General features: G+C 39.2%; 1 protein-coding gene and 2 pseudogenes across 1 annotated transcript; all 3 read right to left on the bottom strand.

The window, feature by feature from the left end:
• Positions 1-152: 152 nt before the first annotated feature.
• Positions 153-2,256, bottom strand: LOC121458885 (annotated as a pseudogene).
• An 11,140-nt stretch (positions 2,257-13,396) lies between these two features.
• On the bottom strand, positions 13,397-20,567 carry LOC121458693 (annotated as a pseudogene).
• Positions 20,568-20,577: 10 nt separating this feature from the next.
• Positions 20,578-26,116, bottom strand: LOC121458692 (zinc finger protein 431-like). The gene is made up of 4 exons (XM_041667969.1): positions 25,882-26,116; positions 25,624-25,684; positions 23,203-23,211; positions 20,578-21,430 (listed from the first exon to the last, which is right to left on the bottom strand). The coding sequence occupies exons 1-4, from the start codon at positions 26,114-26,116 to the stop codon at positions 20,578-20,580; spliced, it is 1,158 nt and encodes a 385-aa protein (XP_041523903.1).
• Between the last annotated feature and the right edge of the window lie 531 nt (positions 26,117-26,647).

Genomic DNA, 26,647 nt, shown 5'->3' with positions numbered 1-26,647 from the left:
ACTTCTTCTTCTTTTTTTTTTTTTTTTGCTTCAGCTGCTGTTTATTGACACTCAGGTGGGCACTATAGCAACAGGCCTGGAGATGCTGCACAGTAGAACGGAGGTGGAGAGTGCAGGGTGTGACCGCAGTGACAGCTGAGAAGTGCACAACGAGCAGTGGGGGAGGCCAAAGCTGTTGGGGAAGCAAGTCCGGCCTGGGGGCCAGAGGTTATTATCTACACAGGAACCTGGGCCCCACGCCCTAAGCCCCTACTCTTGCTGTCTCCTGACTCCAGGCCAGGGCTGGGAGTTCTCTGGACAACTTTCTACAGGAGCAAAGTACACAAGAGATGTTGCTGCCCCTTTGTGATAAAGCCAGAGGGTTTCCAATTCTGCATTCCTCTGTCACCCCTGGTTTGGGTAGGGCCATATGATAGACAGACAGCTGGGCTCTATTCCATGTTTCAGCAACAGTAATTTTCCGGGGTGTCCCAGCCCACCAGCGCCACACTCTGGCCCAGAGTGAGCACTACAAGCGTTACTGGCCTAATGGATGGGATGGGGGAGGGGATGGGACAGGGGCTAGAAGAGGGGCTCCAGAGGGCCATCAAGGCACAGGCACTACACGCATGGTGTTGGTGAAGCCAGAGCCAGGGCACCACCCAGTCAGCACAATGACCACATCTCCCTTCTTGAAGAAGCCTCGGGCCTTGCCAACATTCATGGCCAAATTCACACGGAGGTCTACATCCTCAGCCCAGGCATCCTGCACTGCATCCTTACACAGCACAGGGAAGATGCCTCGGTACAAATGGGCCTGGCGAGCTGTCTGGGGATTGCGCGTCACAGCAATGATGGGCGCACGCGGGCGGTACCTGGCCACCTGGTGAGCACTCCTGCCAGACTTGGTGAGCACGATAATGGCCCCACTGCACCACTTGAAAGAGGCCTCCACAGCACCCACGGCAGCAGCTTCTGTGGGGTCGCTGGTGATAGGCGCCAGACGGCGGAGTTCCTCGAATAACTGCAGGTGGTAGATGGCAGCCTCTGCCTCACGGGCAATCAGGTGCTGCATGCGAACGGCTTCCAGAGGGTAGTCCCCTTTGGCGGTCTCTCCAGACAGCATGATGCAGTCTGCTCCATCTAGGACTGCATTGGCCACATCACTGCCCTCAGCACGGGTGGGGCGGGGCTTCTTGATCATGCTCTCCAGCATCTGTGTGGCGCAGATGACTGGCTTCCCAGCTCGGTTGCATCATCCAATCATCACCTTCTGAGCCAGGAAGACCTTCTCTGCAGGAATCTCAATGCCCAAATCGCCACGAGCCACCATGATCCCATCACTGGCCTCCAAAATCTCATCAAACCTGCGGACGCCTTCGTGGTTCTCGATTTTGCTGATGATCTTGATGTTCTTGCCCTTCTCTCCCAGGACCTTCCTAACCTCGTGCACATCAGCTGCCTTGCGGATGAAAGACGCAAACACCATGTCTACATCCTGCTCCACCCCAAACTTCAGGTCCTGGATGTCCTTTTCTGACACAGCAGGGAGGTCCACAGCGGCTCCGGGGAGGTTCACCCCCTTCTTGCTGCCCAAGGAACCACCATTCTCCACCTCTGTTATCAGGAAGTCAGTGCCTTTCTCCTTCACCTGCAGTGAAATGAGCCCATCGTCTACGTAGATCTTGCTGCCCACTTCCACCACCTTACAGATGTTCTTATAGTCCAGCCACAGGGTGTTCTCGTCACACTTTTCCATGTAGGCATTGTCCAGGGTGATCTTCAGGGCAGCTCCCTTCTTCAGCTCCACTTCTGCAGTGCCGCTCCCTTTGATGATCTCAGGCCCCTTTGTGTCCAGAGCCACGGCAACAGGCCAGTATAGAATGGGATCAGAGGCGAAGCTTTCTGTGGCTGCACGCACGTTCTTGATAGTTTCCGCATGGTACTCATGAGTTCCATGAGAGAAATTGAGACGAGCCACATTCATTCCCGACTTGATCATCTCCTTCAGCATCTCCACAGACCGGGAAGCAGGACCAATGGTACAAATGATGCCAGTGTTGCGGGCCGTGATGGGTGCGGAGTCAATGTCCAGGCGGTACATATGTTCCAAGAAGGTGTCAGCCATGGCCGCATGCAGCTGCTGGGTTTGAATGAAGGCAGTCCCTGCTTCGCTGTGTGGCTTCGGCATGGTTCCTGAGGTCCTCGGGCGTACTCCGAATCCTGCAACGATACCCAAGACGGACGACGGAAGGGTCGAGACGAGTCTCTGCTGTGCCCCCCTTCCACTTCTTAGTTAACAATAAGCACATGATCAAGAAAAGCCGATTCACTAAGTGTGTAAGGGAAGATGGTATCTTGTAAGAGACTGAATAAAAAGTAGCATAGCCACACTGCTGCCCCTAATCGTGCATGCTCAGAAGATATCTATGAGCAGTGGTATCTTCCCCTTGGGACACTGTGTGTATCAACTACAGTGGGGGAGATTCAGTCCAGCATTGCTACCAATCCCTTGGGGAGATCTCTACTTAGGAACCACCACTTGGGTAAAATTAAATCCTTGGCTATACAAGAGAAAACCATTTTCACCAAAATTCAAAAAGACATAGAGGGAAAAAGTATGTATAACTAAGATAGATACAACATAGATACTGTGCTTAGGTGTCCTTACAATAGATGCTTAAATATTTGTCAGATAGCTTAATGGATGTAATTCATAGTTGGGTATAGTGGTATATGCCTTTAATCCCCGAAGTTTGAGGCATCTGTCTCTGGTGGCAGCTACATGGTTTCTCCTCTGACTCTGTCTACTCTTTCTATATATCAATTCATTAACTAATAAAAGCAACTGTATATTGAGGGACTTCCCATACCACAAAGGCAGGCTGACACTTGTCTACATAGTGAGTTCCAGACAAGCAATGGGCTACAAAAGTCCTTGTCTTAATAAATAAAAAAATAATGTAATGTAATTTATAAAACTTAAAGATTTAGTACAAATTGAAAGCAGAAGTATACAAATTTAAAAATTACTTATTTATGCCTACACACACACACACACACACACACACACACACACATATATATATATATATATATATGTGTGTGTGTATATATATGCACATCATATTTCTGCAGAGTTTGTGGAGGCCAAAGAGGGCAGTGGGTCACCTGGATCTATGTTGTGATCTGCTATGTGGGTGTGAATCCTCTGCAGAACAGTAAGTGCTCTTAACTGCTGAGTCATCCTTCCAGGTTTTATTCCTCATCGTCAGGTATTTCCTTTTTAAATGAAATTGTAAGGTGTATTAATTAGATTTAGAGATGATTATGGTATGCTAACACAGTAAAATGCAAGACATAGACATTCTGGCCCTAATTAAAGAGAGTTGTTGATTGTTTTGTAGTTAGGTTTTTATACATTTATTTTTATTCTGGCAACAAGGTTTCTCTGTGTAACCACTCTGGCTGTCCTGAATCTTTCTTTGTAGACCAGTCTGGTCTCAATCTCATTGAGATCTTTGTGCCTCTCCCTCCTGAATACAGGGATTGGAGGCATACAACCCCATTGCCCATCTTGAGTTCTTGATCATTTTGAACATTCTCTTTGAGATATCTTTAGAATGATACATACTGCCTCTGCAGAAAATCCGTGTTTTATCACTTGTGTCAAATTTTCTTGACTCTTAGTGAGGAAAATATACCAACTAGACCCCAAGGAGAGCAGCTTCTATCCCTTGCCCTGCTCCTTTATTTCCTTGCTATTTCTAGCCTGCCTCACTGAGTCCCAGTGGACAGAGGCCAACACAAAAGGGCAGACAGAGTGCTTTTGAGGGGCTGTGGTGGCCTGGAGTCAGCTAGCAGGAGGGCCACACAGATGTTTTGCATTCAATACACTGACTGTACCTCAAGCAGCTTCTGTCCCAAACAGCAATTGCAACTCCACACTTAATCAGCAGCAGTTTATGCTATGGGATACAGTGAGGAAGGAATTTTGTTCCCTCAGACACTGGCCTCAGACTCACAGAGATATGAGATAGGGGATCCCAACAAGACACTAAGTAAATCTATATCTAAATCTCTTATCCTTCTATTGAACTCAGGATTTAAATATTGAGGGAAATTCCTGCTGGCTCAGAAAGGTTGAATAACAAGTTCCTAATGTGTCCTTGTTGTTGGCATTTATGAAAAATGGAGTGTCTTTCTACACGGTCCCCACTTAAAAAACTCTCACTAGACTTAGTTTCTCCCTACAGCTTCCTGTCAGATGGTTGCTGATGTTGCCTGTTAACCACAGGTTAATTTTATTTAATCATAAAATGTAAAACATGCTTGCATCATTAAAAAGGCAGCAAAAAGTGTAGTGCACCTTTACACAGTGAAAATAATTTTCTACAACAGCAGACCACTATTGGACATGGGACCACTATTGCTGGTGGGAATGCAATCTTGTGCAACCACTGTGGAAGTCAGTGTTTCGGTTTCTCAGGAAATTCGGGATCAACCTACCCCTGGACCCAGCAATACCACTCTTAGGAATATACCCAAGAGATGCCCTATCATATGACAAAAACATTTGTTCAACTATGGTCATATCAGTATTATATGTAATAGCCAGAACCTGGAAACAACCTAGATGCCCTTCAATGGAAGAATGGATGAAGAAAGTATGGAATATATACACATTAGAGTACTACGCTGCGGTAAAAAACAATGACTTCTCGAATTTTGCATGCAAATGGATGGAAATAGAAAACACTATCCTGAGTGAGGTATCCCAGACCCAAAAAGATGAACATGGGATGTACTCACTCATAATTGGTTTCTAGCCATAAATAAGGGTCACAGAGACTACAATTGTTGAACCTAAAGAAGCTAAATAAGAAGGTGAACCCAAAGAAAAACATATAGTTGTCCTCTTGGCTATGGGAAGTAGACAAAATTGCCGGGGAGAAAATTGGGTTCTTGGGGGTGGGGTGAGATGGGGGTAAGGGGAGATGGGGAGAGAAAAGTGAGAAGGGAAGGAGGGGGGGGGTACTTGGGGAAACAGGAGGATTGGGAAAAGGGAAGGTTGGACAAGGGAGCACGGAACCACAATTCTTAGTTAAGGGAGACACCTTAGGGTTGGCAAGAGACTTGACCCTAGAGTGGATCCCAGGAGCCCATGGTGATGTCCCCAGTTAGTCCCTTGGGCAGCTGAGGATAGGGAACCTGAAATGACCCAGCAAAACTGACGAATATCTTGCATACCACCATAGAACCTTCATCTGGTGATGGATGGAGATAGAGACAGAGACCCACACTGGAGCACTGGACTGAGCTCCCAAGGTCCCAATGAGGAGTGGAAGGAGGGAGAACATGAGCAAGGAAGTCAGGACCACGAGGGGTGTACCCATCCACTGAGACAATGGGGCTAATCTATTGTGAGCTCACCAAGGCCAGCTCAACTGTGACTGACAAAACATGGGATAAAACTGGACTCTCTGAACATGGCGAACAATGAGGGATGATGAGAAGCCAAGGACAATGGCACCAGGTTTTGACCCTACTTCATGTTCTTGCTTTGTGGGAGCCTAGCCAGTTTGGTTGTTCACCTTCCTGGACATGGACGGAGGGGGGCGGACCTTGGACTTTCCACAGGACAGGGAACCCTGACTGCTCTATGGACTGGAGAGGAAGGGGGGAGGAGTTTGGGGGAGGGGGAGAAGGTTGGGAGGAGTGGGAGGGAAATGGGAGGCTGGGAGGAGATGGATAGTTTTTTTTCCTTTTCTCAATAAAAAAAGAAAAAAATGTAAAACATGTTTGCATAATTAAAAAGGCAGCAAAAAATGTAGTGCACCTTTACACAGTGAAAATAATTTTCCACAACAGCAGACCACTGTTGGAGGTCAGACCTCACTCCATATGGTGTGGATGATGTGTAAATAGAGACTGTACTTTTGTTTCCTGACCTCCCAGGCTTGAATAATCACACAAAACTATATTAGTTACAACACTACTTTGTCAACAGCACAGGCATATTGCTATATAGTTCTTACATCTTAAATTAACCCATTTCTGTTATTTTATATTTTACTATGAGGGTCATGGTTTCTTACTTCACATCATGACTCTTGGGTGGCTACATAGCATCTGCATGACTCTGCCTTCTTTCTGCCCCCATTCAATTTAGCTTTCCAAACTAGCTATAGTCTGCCCTGCCATAAGCCAAAAAAGATTCTTTATTAAACAGTGGTAATAAAGCATGTTCTTACCATACAGAAGGGAATCCCAAATCAATAATGCCTACCATTGAGGCTTGTGTGCATGGGGAGTGCAGACCCTCAGTGTCTCTGAAGCTCCAACTGCTCATAAGGTCTCAGAAAGGGACCCTAGGGAGGATGGGCAGCTACCTAGGATAGAGCACAATGATAACATGTTGACAGGTAGAGCAAGCCCCCTCAGATGAATCAGGAATACTGAAAGATGCAGTTGTTGGGTGGGGTTGAAGAGGAACCCCAGCTTAATGTTGTTCAGGGTGTTTGGTGTCCTCTGACCAGACAGGTCTGGGTTCTTGTGATTTTTGATAGACCTAACTTCAACCTCTGGCGACATCTCCCGGAGGTCTAAGTCTTGCCTAAACTGTAAGAAATTCATCCAGCTCTGTTCATACTCGGGGAGAACACCATGCTGCCATGAATGTGTCTACATAATCATGTTCATATATGTACTACATAAAGGTATAAAAGGACTGGAATTGAGCCAGACTAGGTATTAGAAAAGTAGGATTATTGTTCCCTGATCTTGGTATAATATTACAAACCAATGGGTAGAACAGAGACAGCAAACTCCATTGGAACAGGTACAGGGGAGTAACTGAAGAGTGAGTGAACCAGGGCCAGAGCCCACTGAGGGTCCGGACATAAATCTGGGACCTTCAAGGGAGTAGACCTAAGCCAGACCAGGACCCCTGTTTGTCTGGGTGTGAGTCTATGACCTCCAAGGAAATGGTTCTGAGCCAGGACCTCTGCCACTCTGAGACTGAATCTGGGACCTCTGAGGGATTAAGCAGAACCAGAGATCTCTGCAGAGCCAAGTGTCAGTCATGGACCTTAGAGGGAAAAATGCTGATCCAGGACCTCTGTTGCTCAGGGCCTTGGTCAGGGACATCAAAGGGAATAGACAGGAAACTGAAACCTCTGCAGGTCCAAGTGTGAATCTGAGAACTCTGAGGGAGTAAGACTGAGCCAGGTCTTCTACTGTTCTGGGCGCACTTGAGCCTGGGAATTCTGAAGCAATAGACCAAAGGCAAAGATATTTGCAAGACCAACTCCAAGCCAGGGACTTCTGCAGGAGGAAATCCAGACCAAAATTTACAGAAACAGGTCAAAGCTGGTAACCTAGGCCAAAGTAGTCCTGAGACAGCAAACTCCAAGTGAGCAGAGCAAAGCCCAGGAATGTTGAGCTATCTCTAGGAACACAGGATAACCAATGGGGTAACTAGAACTATAGTACTGATAGTACCACAAAACAATCATCTGAGCTTTGGATTCATGGACACCTAGAATATTAATCAATAGAATCTCAGACAGCTGCAACATGCACCTAAGAGTGGAATAAAAGAGTACAAAAGGTAAAACCATATGCAACACCACAAAGAGCAATAAAACACCAGGAAAACCTAAAGAACCTTCAACAGCAAGACTTGAACAACAAAATATAGATGAAGCAGAGGAAAGTGACCTAAAAAATAAATTCAAGAGTTTGTAACTCATAAAGAGGAAATGAGAAATTCCCCCAAAGAATTGGAGGGAAAGGCAAAAAAAAATTGGAAGACATAATCAAATCCCTTAAAGAATCCAAGAAAAAGCAATCAACCATATGAAAGAAACTATTCAAGACTTGAAAACTAAAATAGAGACAATAAAAAAAAACAGACTGAGGGGATTATAGAAAAAAAAATAATGAGAAAATGATCAGGAACCACAAACACAATCATGAATAACAGTATATAAGACATGGAAGAGAGAAGCTCAAGCACTGAAGATATAATACAGGAAAAAAACTCATCAGTTAAATAAAATATTAAATGTATCAAAAGCTTAACCCAAAATATCCAGGAAATATGAGACACCATGAAAAGGCCAAATCAAAGAATAATAAAAATAGAAAAAGAAGCTCAACTCAAAAACACACAAAATATATTTAACAAAATCATAGAAGAAAACTTTCTCAACTTAAAGAAATATATACCTATGAAGATAAAAGAAGTTTACAGAACACCAAATAGACTGGATCCATAAAAAGTCCCTTCAACACATAATAATCAAAACATTAACATATAGAGTCAAGAAGGAATATTAAGAGCTGCAAAAAAAATGGCCAAGTACCATATAATGGTAGACCTATCAGAATTATACCTGACTCCTCATTGGAGACAGTGAAAGCCAGAAGGTCATGATCAAACATTATACAGACATTAAGAGACCACAAATGCCAGCCCAGAATACTATACCTAATAAAACTTTCAATTACCATAGAAGGAAAAAAACAAGACATTCCATGAAAAAACTAGATTTAACCAGTACCTAGCTACAAACTCAGCCCTACAAAAAATACTAAAAGGAAAACTCCAACTGAAGAAAATTGGCTTAACCAACAAAAACATAGACAATTGATGGTCACATAGTAGCAAATTCCAAAGAAGGGGAAAATGCACAAGTTAACATCACCAACAATGAATACTAAATTAACAGGAGATAGCAATCACTGGTCATTAATATCCCTTAATGTAAATGGACTCACTCACCTATAAAAAGACACAGGCTAACAGATTGCATGTGAATACACAATCCATTTTTCTTCTGCATACAAAAAAAAAACCACATCTCAACCTCAAAGACAGACACTGTCTCCGAGGAAAGGTTAGGAAAAAGGATTCCAATCAAATGGAAATAAGAAACATCAGGTGTAGCTATCCTAATATCTAACAAAATAGAATTCAAGCTAAAATCAATCAAAAGAGACAAAGAAGGTCATTTCATACTAGTCACAGGAAAAATCCATCAAGAGAAATCTCATTACTGAACATCTATGCCCCAAATGCAAGGGCACCCTGATATGTAAAAGAAACACTTCTAAAGCTTAAAACATACATTAAACTCCACACACTAATAGTGGAAAACTTCGATTTTCCCCTCTCATCACTGGCCTGGTCAATCAGACAAAAAATGAACAGAGAAATAAGAGAACTAACAGATATTATGACCCAAATGGACTTAACATACATCTACATAATATTCCATTCAAAACAAAAGAAAATACTTTCTTCTCAGCACCTGATGGAACCTATAGAAAAACTGACCACATACTCAAACCGAACCTCAACAAATACAAAAAAAAAATTGGAATACTACAATGTACTTTCTCATACTATCATGGTTTAAACTAGAAGTAAACAGCAATACTAATTTCAGATAACCTACAAACACAGGGAAATTAAGCAATGTTAACCTGAATCATCAATGAGTCAGGGAAATTAAAACTTCCTAAAATTCAATGAAAATGACCACACAACATACCCAAATTTATGGGACGCAATGAAAGCAGTGTTAACAGGAAAGTTCATAGAATTAAATGCCTACATAAAGAAGCTGGAAAAATCCCACACTAGTGAATTAACAGAAAATTTAAAGTTTTGGAACAAAAAGAAGCAAACTCACCTAAGAGATCTAGATGGCAGGACATAATCAAATTAAGAGCTGAAATCAACAAAATTGAAACAAAGAAAAAATACAAAGAATCAATGAAATAAAGAGTAGGTTCTTCAAGAAAAAAATAAAATAGACAAACCTTTATCCAAATTAACAAAAGGTAGAGAGAGAATATCTAATTAACAAAAACAGAAATGAAAGGGGGACATAGCTGCAGACACAGAGGAAATACAGAGAATCACCAGGTCATATTTTGAAAACTTGTACTCCACAAAATTGGAAAACTTAAAGAAAATGGGCAACTTTCTGGATACATATCACTTACCAAAATTAAATCAAGACCAGATAAGCAAATTAAACACACCTATAATTGCTGAATAAATAGATATAGTCAAATAAAGTCCCCCAACAAAAAAAACCCAGGACCAGAGGGTTTCAGCTTAGAATTCTACAAGTCTTTCAAAGAACTAATACCAATATTCCTCACATTATTCCACACAATAGAAAAGTAAGGAAAATTGCCAAACTCTTTTTATGAGGCTACAATTACACTGATACTCCAACTACAGAAAGACATTATAAAGAAAGAGAATTACAGACCAATCTCACTAGTGAACATTGATGCAAAAACACCAAATAAAATACTGGCAAACCAAATCCAAGAACACATGAGAACCATTAGGCAGCATTCTCATGTTGGCTTCATAACAGAGATGCAAGGATGGTTCAACATATGAAAATCTGTCAAAATAATCCACCATATAAAAAAACTGAAAAATAAAAACCACATGATCATCTCATTAGATGTCAAAAAAAGGTTTAGACAAAATACAACATCTCTTAATGATAACAATCTTGGAGAGAACAGGGACACAAGGAATATGCTAAACATAATAAAGGCAATATACAGCAAGACAACAGCCAACAACACACTATAATGGAGAGAAACTCTCAGTGATTCCACAGAAATCAAGAATGAGAAAAGATTGTCCACTCTCTCCATATCTATTCATCATATTTCTTAAGGTCCTAGCCAGAACAATAAGATACAAATGGGAAATCAAGGGAATACAATTTAGAAAAGAAGAAGTCAAACTCTCACTGTTTGTTGATGACATGATAGTTTACATAAGCAATCCCAAAAATTATGCCAAGGAACTTCTACAACTCATAAAGACTTTCATTCAGTAATGTAGCAGGAAACAAGATCAACTAAAAAAAATAATCAGTATCCCTCCTATACACAGACAATAAAATGTCTGGGGAAGAAATCAGAGGAATAACACCCTTCAAAATAACCACAAGTAGCATAAAATATCAGAATAACTCTAACCAAACAAGTGGAAGACTTGTATGACAGGAACTTTGAATCCTTGATGAAAGCAATTGAAGAAGACACCAGAAAGTGGAAAGATCTCCTATACTCTTGGGTAGGCAGAATTAACATAGTAAAAATGGCAACTTTACTAAGAGCAATCTACAGATTCAATGAGATGCTCATCAAAGTCTCAGCAAAATTCTTCACAGACCTCAAAAGAATGGTACTCAACATCATATAGAAAAGCAAAAATCCCAGGACAGCCAAAATAATCCTGTACAATAAAAGAACTTCTGGAGGAATCACAATCCCTGACTTCAAACTTTACTAAGGAGCTACAGTACTGAAAACTGTCTGGCACTGGCATAAGAACAGACAGGAAGATCAATGGAACTGAATCGAAGACCCAGATATTAATCCACACATATTCAAACACCTGATTTTTGACAAAGAAACAAAAAATATCAAATGGAAAAAAGAAAGCATATTTAAGAAATGGTGCTAACATAACTGGATATCAACATGTAGAAGAAGGAAAATAGACCATATCTATCACCATGCACAAAACTCGAGTCCAAAATGGATCCAAGACCTCAACATAAAGCCAGCCATACTGAACCTTATAGAAAAGAGAGTGGGAAGTACACTTGAAAGCAATGGCACAGGAGACCAGTTTTTAAATATAACCCCAGCAGCACAGACAATGAGAGAAACAATTAATAAATTGGACCTCTTGAAACTGAAAATCTTCTGTAAATCAAAGAACATGGTTAATAAGACAAAATGACAGCCTGCAGAATGGGAAAATATCTTCGCTAATCCCACATCATACAGTCTCCAGAATATACAAAGAACTCAAGAAATTGCTCATCAAAAGAACAAATGATCCAATAAAAAACTGAGCACAGAACTAAACAGAGAACTCTCAGTAGAGGAATGTAAAGTGACTGAAAGACACTTAAGGAAATGGTCAACATCCTTAGTTGTCAGAGAAATGCAAATCAAAACAACTCTGAGATTCCATCTTACACCAGTAAGAATGGCCAAGATCAAAAACACTGATGACAACTTATGCTGGAGAAGTTGTGGGGTAAAGGCAACACTCCTGCATTGCTGGTGGGAATGCAAGATAGTACAGCCCCTTTGGATGTCAGTACAGTGGTTTCTCAAAAAATTAGGAAACAACCTTCCTCAAGACCCAGTAATACCACTTTTGGCTATATAACCAAGGGATCCTCAAACATGCACAAGGACAAGTGCTCAACTATGTTCATAGCAGCATTGTTGGTCATAGCCAGAACATGGAAAGAACCTAAATGCCCTTTGACCAATGAATAGATAAGGAAAATGTGGTACATTTACATAATGGAGTACTACACAGCAGAAAAATAATAATGACAGCTTAAATTTTGGAGGAAAATGGATAGAGCTGGAAAACATTATTTCGTGTGAGGTAACCCAGACACAGAAAGACAATTATCACAGGGATTCACTCACAGGTAGTTTTTAAACATAAACCCAAGAAAACTAGCCTACAAACCACAATCCCAAAGAAATTACCCAAAAATGAGGACACTAAAAGAGACTTACACAGATCTAATCTACAGGAGAAGTAGAGAAAGACAGAATCTCCTGACCAAATTTAGATCAAGGTCCCATTGTGGACCTTGTGGGAAGGCTAAAGGGGGTAGGGAAGAGGCAGGGAGGAGAATAGAGAGAAATGTTGAATTCAATAAAAATCAATAAAAAATACATTCCTAAAAATGCCATCTGGCCATAAACAATATTAGAAACCAAGGATACAGGAGGGAGATAATGAGAGGAGAAAACAGCTTTGAGCCTAAAGGGAAAGAAAGTTCAAGTGTTCTTGAATGAGTGCTGATAATAACTGCCTCACAAGAAGAACACAAGAGTTTGTGGGGTAGGGAGTTTAGGGAAGATCGAAACTCACATTTGTCAATTGTGTGTGACTGAAAGTCTGGGAGAAGGCTAGGAACTAGGCAGGCAGTCAGGCAGGCAGCTGTGAGGTCCTGCTGATGAACATCTTTTTAAGAGCAGTGAGGAGCCCTTTGTGACTGTCAGTCAGGAAATGATGCACTCTTAAGTAGTACTTAAAATGGTACTCCCAGTGCCCACTGAGGACACATTAAGAAGGAAATACTAATGTCTAGTATCTATTTATTTTCTTGGTACTGGTCACACTATGTAGCACAGGATGACATTAATTTAACCATCAATCTGCTTTAGCCACACATGCTGGTATTATAGTTGTGAATGAAGGAACCTAGCGAAGGCTGAAGTCTTGAGATTAGATCACATTAAAATGCTGGACACTAGCTCAGACAAGTTCAGGACAGGAGAAAACTGGGGAGTCAGACTGACAGACTTAGTGAGACAGACTGTGTCTCTACAGTGGAGGTCCCCATAGTTCTATAATCTGCTCTGCATTGGTATTGGCATTTGATGACACAAACAGAAAGTCAAGATCCCTATCTTTGCAGATCACTTCCTGCTTGATGGGTGTGAAGTCCACAATGAAGAGGACTGTAAAGACCATGTTAGAGATATAACCATTTGTGTTCATAGGTTTCATGTACATGAAACATGATGATACTATAGAAAAATAGGACCACAGCAAGGTGCTCCAAGCAGGTGGAAAAGCATTTGCAGGGCCTGCTGGCTGAGAGCACCTTTAGGAAGGTGACCAGGATTGGCATGTCAGAAAGGCTAATGAGGTACTTGAGTAGAGGTAACAGAAGGATGGCATCCACAAGGACAAAGTCATTTTTAACTGATATGTCACCACAGGCCAGCTTCAGCACACCCAGGACCTTGCAGGTGAACTTTCTAAATACTTGGTGGCCATACAATGACAGTCTCATGGCAATGACTGTTTCTGTCAACTACCTGATGACATAGAATACCCAGACGGCTCTTGGAGGCATTGAGAAAAAGCTGTGGCTCATGTGCACAGGTACCTGAGTTGCTGACAAATAGCAAGGTAGTAATCACAGGCTGTGATGACAAGCAGCAGGCATTCTGTGGAGCCTGTGGAAAGTCTCAGATGCATCTGGATGTCACAGCCATCAGAGAGATGGTCTTCTGGGATGAGAGTAGGTGGAACAGCATCAGAGGCACAAAAGTAGATGTGTAGCAGATTGTCTAAATGGAAATATTACTCAGAAATTGTATATGGTGTGTGTAGGCAGGGATCAAACATACACACAGTCATGAAGGCAGTGTTCGGAGCAGGGTCACCAGGTTCATAACTGAGCACAGAGGAAAGAATAGATCTTCCAGGGATGAGTAGTCAGAAAATTCCTTCAAGATAAATGCAGAGACTTTTGTCCTGCTTCTGGTCTACATAATGCAGAGTTATGCCTGGATACACAGTAGAGTGGAAGGAGAGAGCATGCAGTGTATTGAGAACACAAAAAATTTTAAGGTCTTTTCCAACATGGATACACATTCTGTGACTTGAAGACAGTCTCCTCATCTTCTGTAGGTTACATCGCATCCATGTGACTAGTGAGGATAACATCCCTAAGAGGGTATTTATGGAAGTATCAATAGGCAGAATCACAGAGAGCCAAAGCTGAATGAGAAATAAAGGTCTTTACTGTAGGATTTTTAAAACGTTTCAATGGCTAATGTTTATTGGAAGCTCTCCAAAAGCAATGTAGACTATGCACTTCCAAACTTACCTGAAGTTACATCCACTTCACCTCTTATCCTATCACAGAGAAGTGACCTGAAAACAGCATTTGAGAGCTGGTAGCCTGGATAAGAGGTCCTAAAACTTACACACATACTGGAATTATTTGGAAGACTGTCAAAACACAGTGTGTGTTCCTTCGAGAGTTTCTGGCTTAGGGCAGATGTGTGCTGTTGCTGCTTTGATGGCATAGGAATGAATGTCTCTAAAGGTCCTGCTGACTTTGCTGCAGCCTCTAAGCCATGGCTTACACTGTTCTCACTATCTGGAATATTTTCATTTTTTCCTCACCTGTAGTAGCTGATCTGTCTCTTCTGGTTCTGTTTGTCACACTGTATGCTTTATATCTCAGGAAGGGGGCAGATACTGACCTGTAAACCTGTGAGGAGGCACACCCCCAGAGAGATAATCTGTTAGGTGCTTTGTATGGGCTACAGCTTTATAAGATGTCCTTTTGTGTTTCCATCTCTACTTAAGAATCAGAAATGGTTTTAGAATTAGACAATGTCTATCCTTCTCTAAATCCAAGCATGATGTTAAAAGAAAAATTCAAAACTCTGTCTCATGTCAACAGTCTTCTGGTATGGAACAGAAAGAAGATCAATTTTGAAGGAATATTTTACTTTCCTTCATGCCCATTTTGTCTTTATCTTATCTTTCAATGAATATATGTCTACATGAATAATGCTTACATTTTCATCAAATAACAGCTTCCAAGAAGAAGACATTGGGGCCCCACAATGTCTCTACCTGGTTGATATGACGGCATGATGCTGATAGCACTACGAGACCAATTTATGGGTACAAGCTGCAGATATGGTGCACCTTCTTACAATGTTCTGGCCAGAATTCCAAATAAGAAATTCAGAAAAACCCTATCAAATACTCAGAAACCATTTGCAATTATCCAAAACAGCCATCTTGAAATTTAACCATCATTTTGCGTTTATAATATCCCATAGAAATAACATCGTCCCTGGAAGCAATTCTAGAAGATGCCATTCTCTCTCCCAACAAAGTTTGTCGTCACAGTCAGGAACAACATTTACGAGTTGATTATTACTAATATAGGATTGTCAGGAGCCATTTCAGGCTTCTCCTTTCTCACAGGGCATTGAAGTAAAAATCTTGAGACAGAAAACTTAAAGTTAGCCAAATCATTATGTGCTGATCGTGGAGACTCAAGCTCTGGAAAGTACCACAAGGTGTCTTCAGGGCTTGCTGCTATCACTAACAGCAGGTGTTCTAGCCACTGACCTTGCAACTGCCCTGCTTAGCTCTCAAACTGCCCCACTTAGTTGCCTAGCTACCAAGCCCCTCCTTCCCTTCCCCCTTTCCTGAGTTCCCCCTGCCCGAGTCCCTTTCTGAGGAGTATTTAAGACATGAAACTTCCTTCAATAAATGGATGCCTTGACAAAATACTGCTTGGCATCCGTTTCTCTTTCCTCCCAAGTCTTTCAGATAGTGCCTCTTCAAGACCCTGGAGTAACTTAGGACCTGCTGGGTGGGTCATAGGATTGGGTGAAATGATGTACACCCAGAGATCTCAAAATGAGCGAAAATGGAATTGGATAATAGGTAGATTACTTACTCCTACTAATAAGTTTGTAATAGAAGGAATACTTGTGAAATATTTTTTATGGATTACATTGGTATACTTTTATATAGTGACACAAATTCGAATTATATTTATTATATAGACTGTTTTGATTTTTGTTTAGAATATTTGTAACAACTATATAAGGTTATTATGTCAGATTGTATAAATGTATGATTCTACCTGTTTAAAACATATTTTTATTGATGCAATTTTATGATATATTTATCATATTGCATTATATTACTCTACCTCTGATCAAGATTTTTATACATTGTTTACATTTTGAAGTCATTGTCCTGCTTTACTGCATAGTTCTTTAAAGATTGTTTTATATTCTGATATGAAGTCTTATTCTTCAACACTGTGATGAGACTTTGGTTGATTGGTCAGTCAGTTGTCTGTCAACTACTACACTTTTTGGAAGGTGCTAGACTGCACTACCTGCCTACTCAAGTAATATTATTGCTCTTCTCAGGTCTTTGATGGGGTTGAAGATGAGATAATCATACTTACCATCCTCTTATGATCTAGTTAAGCCATTTCTACTACAACATGGACTCCTTAGGATAAAATGCTTATCAAACCATTAGGATGTATTCCTTCCTTAATATTGATTATGCTTATTGTAATTCTAACTTTAATTTTGACATCTTGTGTACAGAGTTTTGTATAGGGTTTGGAATTTCGTATTAAGTTAAATGGGTAGGTGCTGTGAGAGCTCCTTCAGTTAACAGCTTTAAAATATCAATGCACTTGGGCATGGTCTCTTACAGTATGAATGAATCTATAAAGGGTATAGTTGCTCTCTTGAATCCAGTTCTTGATTCTGGATGCTAGCTATATTGTATATGAGATCCATTGCTCTGTAGGTGCTCATCTGACCTATAAAAGCCCAAGGTAATCTTACACTCTAACTTGGTGTTTTCAGAAGTCAAAGATTCAATTAGTACTCACATAGTTCAGGGTCTGTCACTCTGACTTGTACAGCCTTCAAAATTCATCATTAAAACATGAACTCAGTGTTACATGATGAACTTAGAATGAATGCAGCTACATTAGGTAAAATCAAGCACTTCCGTCTCAAATGTTTCATGTGTGATTATTGGTTTGGGAAGATTGGGAGATATGGTATAAATCTTTAATTTTCTGTTGGAAAATGTGTGGATTGTTTTTAATTAAATATCATAAATCAGTCTGCCTTAGCAAGAGGAAGTATTTCATTCAGCTACAAAACTAAGAAAAGTTCCATATTTCAGCTATTCATTTTATACTATCACTTTGTTTAATTCACCCACAAACGGCTGTGAATCAAGGATTTTTTAATTGTTTTTTATTCAACTATATTTATCCACTATTCACCCTTCCTCCCCCATCCCATTGTCCCATGATTCACATGTTCCAAATTTACTAAGATCTTGTCTTTCTCTATGTCCTATATAGAACAGATTTATGTATGTCTCTGTTTGTTTCCTCTTTGTTGTATATGTTCTGGGCATTGTGAAATGTAGGCTGACTGTCCCCTGATTTATATTGAAAAGCCACTTAGGAGTGAGTACATATATTTTTTCTTTCTGGTTCTGGGTTAACTCACTCTTTTATGATGTTTTCTAGGTCCATAAATTTGCACATAAATTTCAAGATGTAATTGTTTTTATCCACTCTGTAGTACTCTACTGTGTAAGTATACCACAATTTCTTTTTCCATTCTTCTGAGGAGGGGTTGTTTTCAGGTTCTGGCTCTGACAATATTGCTGTGAACACAGTTGAGCATTTGTCCTTGTGGTATGATTAAGCATCCATTGAGTACATATCCAAAGGGCATGACTGGGTTTTATGATAAGTTGTTTCCTAATTTTCTTTCATTTTTTTTTTAATTTTTGGTTTTCTAAGACACGGTTTCTCTTGAGCTTTGGAGCCTGTCCTGGAACTAGCTCTTGTAGACCTGGTTGGCCTTGAAGTCACAGAGATCTATCTCTGGCTCCTAATGTGCAGGGATTAAAGCCATGCCTCACAACCCGGCAGGTGACTTTCTAATTTACAGAATAACCATACTGATATCCAAAGTAGCTGACTCAGTTTGTAACCCCATCAAAAATGCAGGAGTGTTCCCTTAACTCCACATCCTCTCCAGCTTAAGTTGTCATCAGTGTTTTGATCATGCCTATTGTTACAGATGTAAGAGGGAATCTCAAATTTGTTTAGATTTTCATTTCTCTAATGACTAAGGAGTTTGGAAATTTCCTTAAGTGTCTCTCAGGCATTTTAGATTCATATGTTAAAAGATTTTTTTTTTAGGTCTGTACTCCATTTTTATTGGAGTACTCCATTTTTTATTTGATGATCAATTATTTAAGTTCTTTGTATGTTCTAAAGATCAGTCTTCTATCCAATGTGGTTTAGGTGAATATCTTTTCCCATACTACAGTTTTACAGAAACTTTTGCTTCAGGAAATCTCATTTATAATTTTTCTCAGTGTCTGTGATGCCTGGGGTTATAATTTGAAAGTGGTCCTCTTTACCAATGTGTTCAAGTGTAATTCCAATATTCTGTTTTATGTAGTTCAGTGTGTTTGTCTTTATGTTGTAGTCTTTGATCCATTGGGACTTGAGGTTTGTTCATGATGATAGATGTGGATCTACTTTCATTCTTCCCCACATTGATATTCAGTTATGCCAGCACCATTAGTTAAATATGTTTTCTCCATTTTATATTTTTTGGTGCTTTGTCAAAAATCAGGTGTAGTAGGTGAGTGGAGTGATGTCTGGGTCTTTGCTAGCATCAGTTCCATTAGTCCTCCTATCTGTTTTTGTGCCAACACCAGGCTCTCTTCAGTACTGAAGCTCTGTATTCATCTGAAGAAGTCAGGGAATGTGATGCCTGCAGAAATTATTTTTTATGTAGGATTGTTTTGGTTATCCCGCATTTTTTTGGCTTTTATATATGAAGTTGGGTGTTTTTATTTTGAGATCTGTGAAGAATTTTTCTGATATTTACATGGGAATGGTAGTGAGCCTGTAGATTGCTATGTTGATTTCTACCTAACAAGGGCAAGGGACATCTTCCCATTCTCTGGTGTCTTCTTCAAAGATTTAATGTTCTTTTCCAACAGTCCTTTCACTTCTTTAGTTGGTAATTCCATAATATTTGATATTATTTGTGGCTACTGTTAAGAGTGATGTTTCCATCATTTATTACTTCAAACCATCTTTCCTTTTCAGAAAATATTCCTTGTAACCACCTTCTGTCTACCTTCCTGATGACCACTCCCAATCTTCTGATAACTATAATTATATTCCCAACTTCTAAGGATACTTTTATACAAAACCTACAAGTAAGCGTATGAGTGATTTGACTCTTGATGCCTCTCATATTTCAGTTAATGATATCCTTTGAGCTTAAAAACATTGTTGAAACTTTTAGGATTTTATGGTTCTGGTTTGAGAGCCAAGTTGTGTTTCTTTCACTGGGCCTTTTAATGTTTTGGCTGTTTTCAGGGAGATGTTGTTTCATTATCTAGTTCTGGATTCAGAGACAAAGTTCTTTCCTTTGGCTCTGGTTTGAAGACCAAAGTTGGAATACCCTTCCTGTAACTGAAAAGGATTTATCCATTACTTTGCTGGTTCAAACTAAAATAAAGAGAGTTATAATGATACATGAACAAATTGTTGACATTTTCAAACTTTTTTCTACACAATAACTGATTTTTGTTAACTGACTGTAAGTGGCTTGACATCTAAAAGAACAATTTAAAAGAAGCACCCAGCTTTTTCATCAGGTCCAAAAGATTATGATAATATGCACAAGCTTTCTCAGATGACTACACACTAAGTCTTACTCTTATATAAAACACAAAACATTATGACACTGAATTCATTTATAGTTTCACTACAGTATGATTTTTTTCTCATATTTTTGAAAAGTATCCAAATTATCTTCAGGGTTTCTCTACAGAAGGGCTCATATTATGTATTTGGAGATAATTGTGAAAAAGAATTTACCACATTCCATTCACAGGTATCTCTAGAGTATGTTACATTTTAAGCCTTTGAAGAGTACAGGGGTCTGCAAAGGCCTTATCACACTGATATCATTCATAGGGTTTCTCTCCAGTATATGTCCTTCTATACATTTGAGAGCACCATGTTGAGCAAAGGCCTTAACACACTGATTACATTCATAGAGTTTCTATCCAGTATGTGCTCTTTTATGCCTTTGAAGATGACTGAGAAGGGCAAAGGCCTTACCACACTGGGTATATTCATAGGGTTCCTCTCAAGTATGTGTTCTTTTATGGCTTTGAAAATTACTGTGGTGTGCAAAGGCCTTACCACACTGATTACATTCATGAGGTTTCTCTCCAGTATGTGTTCTTTTATGCCTTTTAAGATCACTGTGACATGCAAAGGCCTTATCACAGTGATTACATTCATAGGGTTTCTCTCCAGTATGTGTTCTTTTATGTGTTTGAAGAACACTGTTTTGAGAAAAGGCCTTACCACACTGATTACATTCATAGGGTTTCTCTCCAGTATGTGTTCTTTTATGCACTTGAAGATTACTGTGTTGTGCAAAGGCCTTACCACACTGATTACATTCATAGGGTTTCTCTCCAGTATGTGTTCTTTTATGCCTTTGAAGATGACTGAGACGTGCAAAGGCCTTACTACACTGATTACAATCATAGGGTTTCTCTCCAGTATGTGTTCTTTTATGAATTTGAAGATGATTATGTCGTGTAAAGGCCTTACCACACTGATTACAATCATAAGGTTTCTCTCCAGTATGTGTTCTTTTATGTCTTTGAAGATCACTGTGCCATGCAAAGGCCTTACCACACTGATTACATTCATAGGGTTTCTCTCCAGTATGTGTTCTTTTATGGCTTTGAAGGTGGCTGTGTTGTGCAAAGGCCTTACCACACTGGTTACATTCATAGCGTTTCTCTCCAGTATGTGTTCTTTTATGGCTTTGAAGATTACTGTAGTGTGAAAAGGCCTTACCACACCGATTACATTCAAATGTTTTCTCTCCAGTACGTGTTCTTCTACGCAATTGAAGGTGAATATGACGTGCAAAGGCCTTACCACACTGATTATATTCATATGGTTTTTCTCCAGTTTGTATTCTTTTATGTGTTTGAAAAACAGTACATTGAGTAATGTCTTTACCACACTGATTATATTCATAGGGTGTCTCTCTAGTATATATTCTTTTAATCTTTTGAAGATGGCTCTGATCAGGAAAGACCTTACCATGCAGATTACATTCATATGTTTTCTCTCCAGTATGTTTTCGTTTATGACTTTGATGAGTTACATACAGAAAGTCTTTATTATCTTGACCATATTCATAGGGTTTCTCTCCACTGTGTGTTCTCTTATGCATTTCACAATGATTGTGACAAGAAAAGACTTCATCACATTGCTTAATTTCACAGCATTTTTCTCCGCTATGTGTTTTTTCATTCCTTAGAAGATGAGTGTTATAAGACAAGACTTTACCACAGTGAGAATATACTGAAAACTTTTCTCCAGTTTGATTTCTTTCATTCCTGCAAGCAAAATTTACACATGTAAAAGCTTTACCACATTCAATGCAGTTGAACCTTATACCTATATGAATTAACTTCATATTTTTTTTCAAATTGTAAAAAGGAATCTAATATCAAGGTTTTATAGCTTTGTTTAAAATCATGTTTTGTTCTCTCATTGGGGGTCATTTTACATCTAGAAAAAATTTTTGTGATGATAAATTCCATTGTGTCATGGTTTATCTTTTCATCTATAACACTACCTATATTTTTTAGGGTATTTTTTACATTTTTGAAGAGAACTGCATATACTGAGTGCTTTACCTGTTGTAATAAGAGCGTCGGGCTATGTTCCTGGCACCCATGCACTCATATTATGACGGAGTGGCTCTCTAACGTGATGGACTACATCCACTTAAAAACCTGAGAGGTCTTTAGAAAAGGGAGAGAGTTTAATACAGCTTTGGCTTTTTGTGGGTGGCTTGCCACAAAGAAGTTTTCCTGACTCAGCAGCAGGAAAAAACTGGCTGTTTTAAAATGCCGGCTTTCTGGGCTGTGCCGCCATCACCATCTCTGTCTGGCTCCTGCTGGAGACAGAGCTTTTGAATGGAGCATTTGGTGTAAAGTGGTACATCTCACTTGATGGCGATGTGGACTGCCGTGTGCCTGGAACTGTGAGGGCTCAGGGGCACCAAATGGCTCTGAGGCAGGAGAGGCTCAGCTCAACCATGCTGAACTATGCTGGTCTCAGCAGGAACTACCGTAATTACCATAATAATAGCATGGTTAAGGTTTAGACTAGGCAGGACTCAGGTGGTACCATATTACCTGTACATGGTGCAACTTAAGTTTTTAAGAACTGCTTAACATTTTAAGAAATGCTCCTGGATAGTAAAAAAAATTACAGATTCACAATAAAACAGATTCAGACATAAAAGACCACTAAATGAGTCACAGTGTTGGATGAATGTACGTAGGCTTGGGAGAGAGGAAAAAGAATATAAAGAATAAAGTTAATGTCTTTAAAAAAAGGGTAAAGTCTTTAAAGAGACAGAATAAAGTAAACTGATAGAGTAAAAATAAGACACATAAAAATGGAAAATTCACAGCGAGTCTGGATTCTTTGTATTATTGTGCTTTCTTTAAAATTTTTGACTGTACAGGAGCTAAGTACAGAGAGACATTTTATTACATGGGCTACCAAGCTGAACCAGAATGGATTTCATAAGGGTATTATGACTTCAGAATTTTGGTTTAAGGATATGATGCTTTGGAATGGAGTTTCTTCTTTTGTTTTCACAGAGGATGAGACCCTGTGGATTGTGTCTATCCCAATATGGTATGATCATGCCCTCCTGAGAGGTTGCTGTGAACACCTTCAGAAAATTACTTCACTCAACTGCCGACTGAGATGAACCTAGCAGACAGGTTATCCCATTAAAGACCTGAATAACAGCACCCCCATTCAGCAGGAAGCAGTTTGGAGAGAAAAAAACTGTGCCCATGTTCCCAAATATTGTTTATAAATGTTCTTTTACATTTAAAGGGGGATATGATATAGGTATGAATAATTTGCATTGGTGTGGATTTTAAGGTCAATTTTGTTATACGTATATGTATTTCAGTATCTTGATTAAGGTATTGTGATTGTGTAGTTCATTTTTAAAATGTAATGTATAATTAGGAAATACAGGTTGTTGATGGATAATCATAAATATTAGTCAAGCTTGTAGTCATGTTAGTTAGATATTCAGGTTATATATAGAGATATATTTCAGTTAGATAGGTATTCTTTATATCTTTTAAAGACTGCAGAATAAGAATATGGCATTTAAATGTTTTAATCCCTTAGGGCTTTTCATGACAATGAGACACATCTGATCCTGGCAGCATCAAGCTACTTCAAGAGGAAGATGGGCATCGAAGAGGCTCCTTATGGAGTTTGATAGCCATTTGGGCAAGAAACTGCTCTTGCCTGGACTGTTGAATAAACTGGACACAGAGAACCTGCAGAGAAAGGACAGCTGAACTTGCCTAAAGGCAAGATGTTCTTTCGGGGTTCCTGATTCATGAAAGAGTCTGCAAGACATTCTGCAGGACACAGCAGAAAGTGACTGAACTGTCTTTGAAATTTCCTGCTTCATGGAAATGTCTGCTGAACACTATGGGTCTGAAGGCCGAAGACGGATGCCCCAACGATACAAAAGAACTTTGGGTGACTGTACAGGGAGCAAGATGTCTCTGTCATTTCTAGAGTTTTGGATTTCTTGTTTACTTAGGTAATATTATATCACTCTGGAGTCTTGATGGAGTTGAAGAATAAATAAATAGTTATAGTTTTCCTTAGTTATGATAAAAGATAAAATAGATATAAATATTGTAACTGTAATTCTTGCTTGATAACTGTTTTGCTATATGTAATTGTACTATGTTAAAGTTAAAGCCTTTCTTTTTTGTTTAAACAGAAAAAGGGGAAATGATGGAGGTGGGTCTTGTATCTTATCTGTTGCTTTCATTGGTTAATTAATAAAGAAACTGCCTAGGCCCATTTGATAGGCCAACCCTTAGGTGGGTGGAGTAAAGAAAACAGAATGCTGAGAGAAAGAAGCCCAGTCAGGGAGTCGCCATGATTCTCCCATCAGACATAAACACAGGTTAAGATCCTCCCTGGTAAGCCAGCAGCCCAAGGTGCTACACAGAATATTAGAAATGGGTTAGATCAATATGTATGAGTTAGCAAATAAGAGGCTGGAACTAATGGGCCAGACAGTGTTTAAAAGAATACAATTTCCCTGTAATTATTTCGGATAATGCTAGCCATGCGGGTGGCTGGGTGCCAGGAACGTAGCCCGCCACTCTTATTACAACATTTACAAACATTACTCCATTCATAATTTTACTATATTGTGAATCATTATACATTTGGTAAGTGAACTAAGACACCCAGAAGTATTTGCATAGACCTAGAGCTCATGTTTGTTTGTTTGTTTTTGTTGTAATGTGAGTTTGTATTTATGTATTAACCATGATGATAGAAAATAAATTAACTTTGTATTTGTGGATCAAATTAAACATGTATACTCTACATAGGAACTACAGTTTATCTTCTTAATTGTTCTTAAGGAGAGGTAAGCTAAATATTTCCATATTCCTATTCCATATTCCTATGCTCATACACTTGTGTCAAGAGTGACATATCATATATATATATATATGAAAAAATCATATATATATATATATATATATATGAAAAAAAGAATAGTGTATAAAAGATTTCCAAAATGAATCCACAAGGTTCAACTTTCAGAGACTTGAGGTATAGATATTAAGGTTTTTCCACATCACTGCCCCTTGACCCTTGACTAATCTGATTTCACTAAACTTAGCACAGTCACAAAAAGTATATGAGTGATACAAGGCTTACCATGGGCTATTGAATTAGTAGAAAGTTTTGCAGCTATACTCATCATCACTGAAATATGTATACATTTTCTGTCATGAATAGCAAGAAGCAAATGAAGCAGCAGTTCTACAACATAGCTCTCATGATGCTATGAATCAAATGGTGATATCTGTTTAGGCATTGCTACCTAGACTTTTTCTTAAATGAAGGCTTTGCAGATGCAATTCATATACAAGAAATTGAGGTATATGGATTTGTGAGAACTTAAAAACCATCAATATATTTAAAGCTGTGCTTATTTACACTTTTGCTTTTGTTTTAAAGTTCCAGAACACATTACAAACTATTTAAGGGAAATTGTTATGAACTTGCACAAGAAAATTACCTTGCATGTCTTCTAGAACATTTACAATGCTCTTTGGTGTTAAGGTCTTCCCAAAAGTATCCTAAAATACAGTACCAGAATAGAAGTTATATTATTTAAGAATGTGCAACAATTAGCTTATTATCTTAAGTGCACCTAAAAACTGTGACTGTGTTATTCACCCCATTATTCTTTCTCTAAAACAAATTACAGAACAAAATTATAAACCAAGGAAAAGTTGTCTCCATATTTTGAAACATGAAAGAAATTCATTTTCACCTATAGTAGTTAGGTTCCAGTAGGTCTCCAGCATCACATCTTTGTAGAGATTCTTCTGGGAAGGATTCAGTAAATCCCACTCTTCCTTAGTGAAGTTGATGTGCACATCATCATAGGTCACTTCCTTCAAAAATATACCATACATGAGTACAGTGTAAGTATGAGAGTGAAATGCATACTTCTTTGACAGTATAGTTTTACAATTCTGGTGTTCCCCATTCTTGTTCCATGACATCGACAGTCACTTTAGAAGGAAATTGAAAAGGAGAATCAATTCTGTTATTTCTGTGTCATTTGTATAGGATACCTCCTTATATGAGCAGTATCTATTCATGGGGAAAGAAAAAGAGAAAAGATCAACAGTATGTTGTATGCATGAGAAAATTAATGCCTACAGAAAGGAAAAAAAAGATGGGCAAACTGGGCTTATTGGTGTATTTTGCCTTTACCACAATGCTCAGCAAACAGAGGTAGGTATATTTGTTTCTGAGATGAATGCCAGTCAAGATTTAACAGAACTGCTTATCCATTTTTGGATACCATGTATTTTGTCAGAGGTTGAGGCATGAGCATGTCTTTGACCAAAGGCCAGTTTTGACAACAAGAAAACAAGCTTTGAGTGTCTCCGGTGCTCAACATTCTCTGGAAATAGACAATGCTACCAGTAGTAATTGTGTCTCACTTCAACAGTACCCTAGGTTATGTAAAATCCATATATTACAGCTGTTTGAAATGGCTGATTTACCTATCTATTCAACATTTATTC

This window comes from Microtus oregoni, unplaced genomic scaffold (assembly GCF_018167655.1).
Source record: "Microtus oregoni isolate MIOR12 unplaced genomic scaffold, Mior012 000018F_ref0000195, whole genome shotgun sequence".
NCBI classification, from domain to species: Eukaryota; Metazoa; Chordata; class Mammalia; order Rodentia; family Cricetidae; genus Microtus; species Microtus oregoni.
Note: the sequence above shows the minus strand (reverse complement) of the source record. Positions and strands in the feature narration are given on the sequence as shown.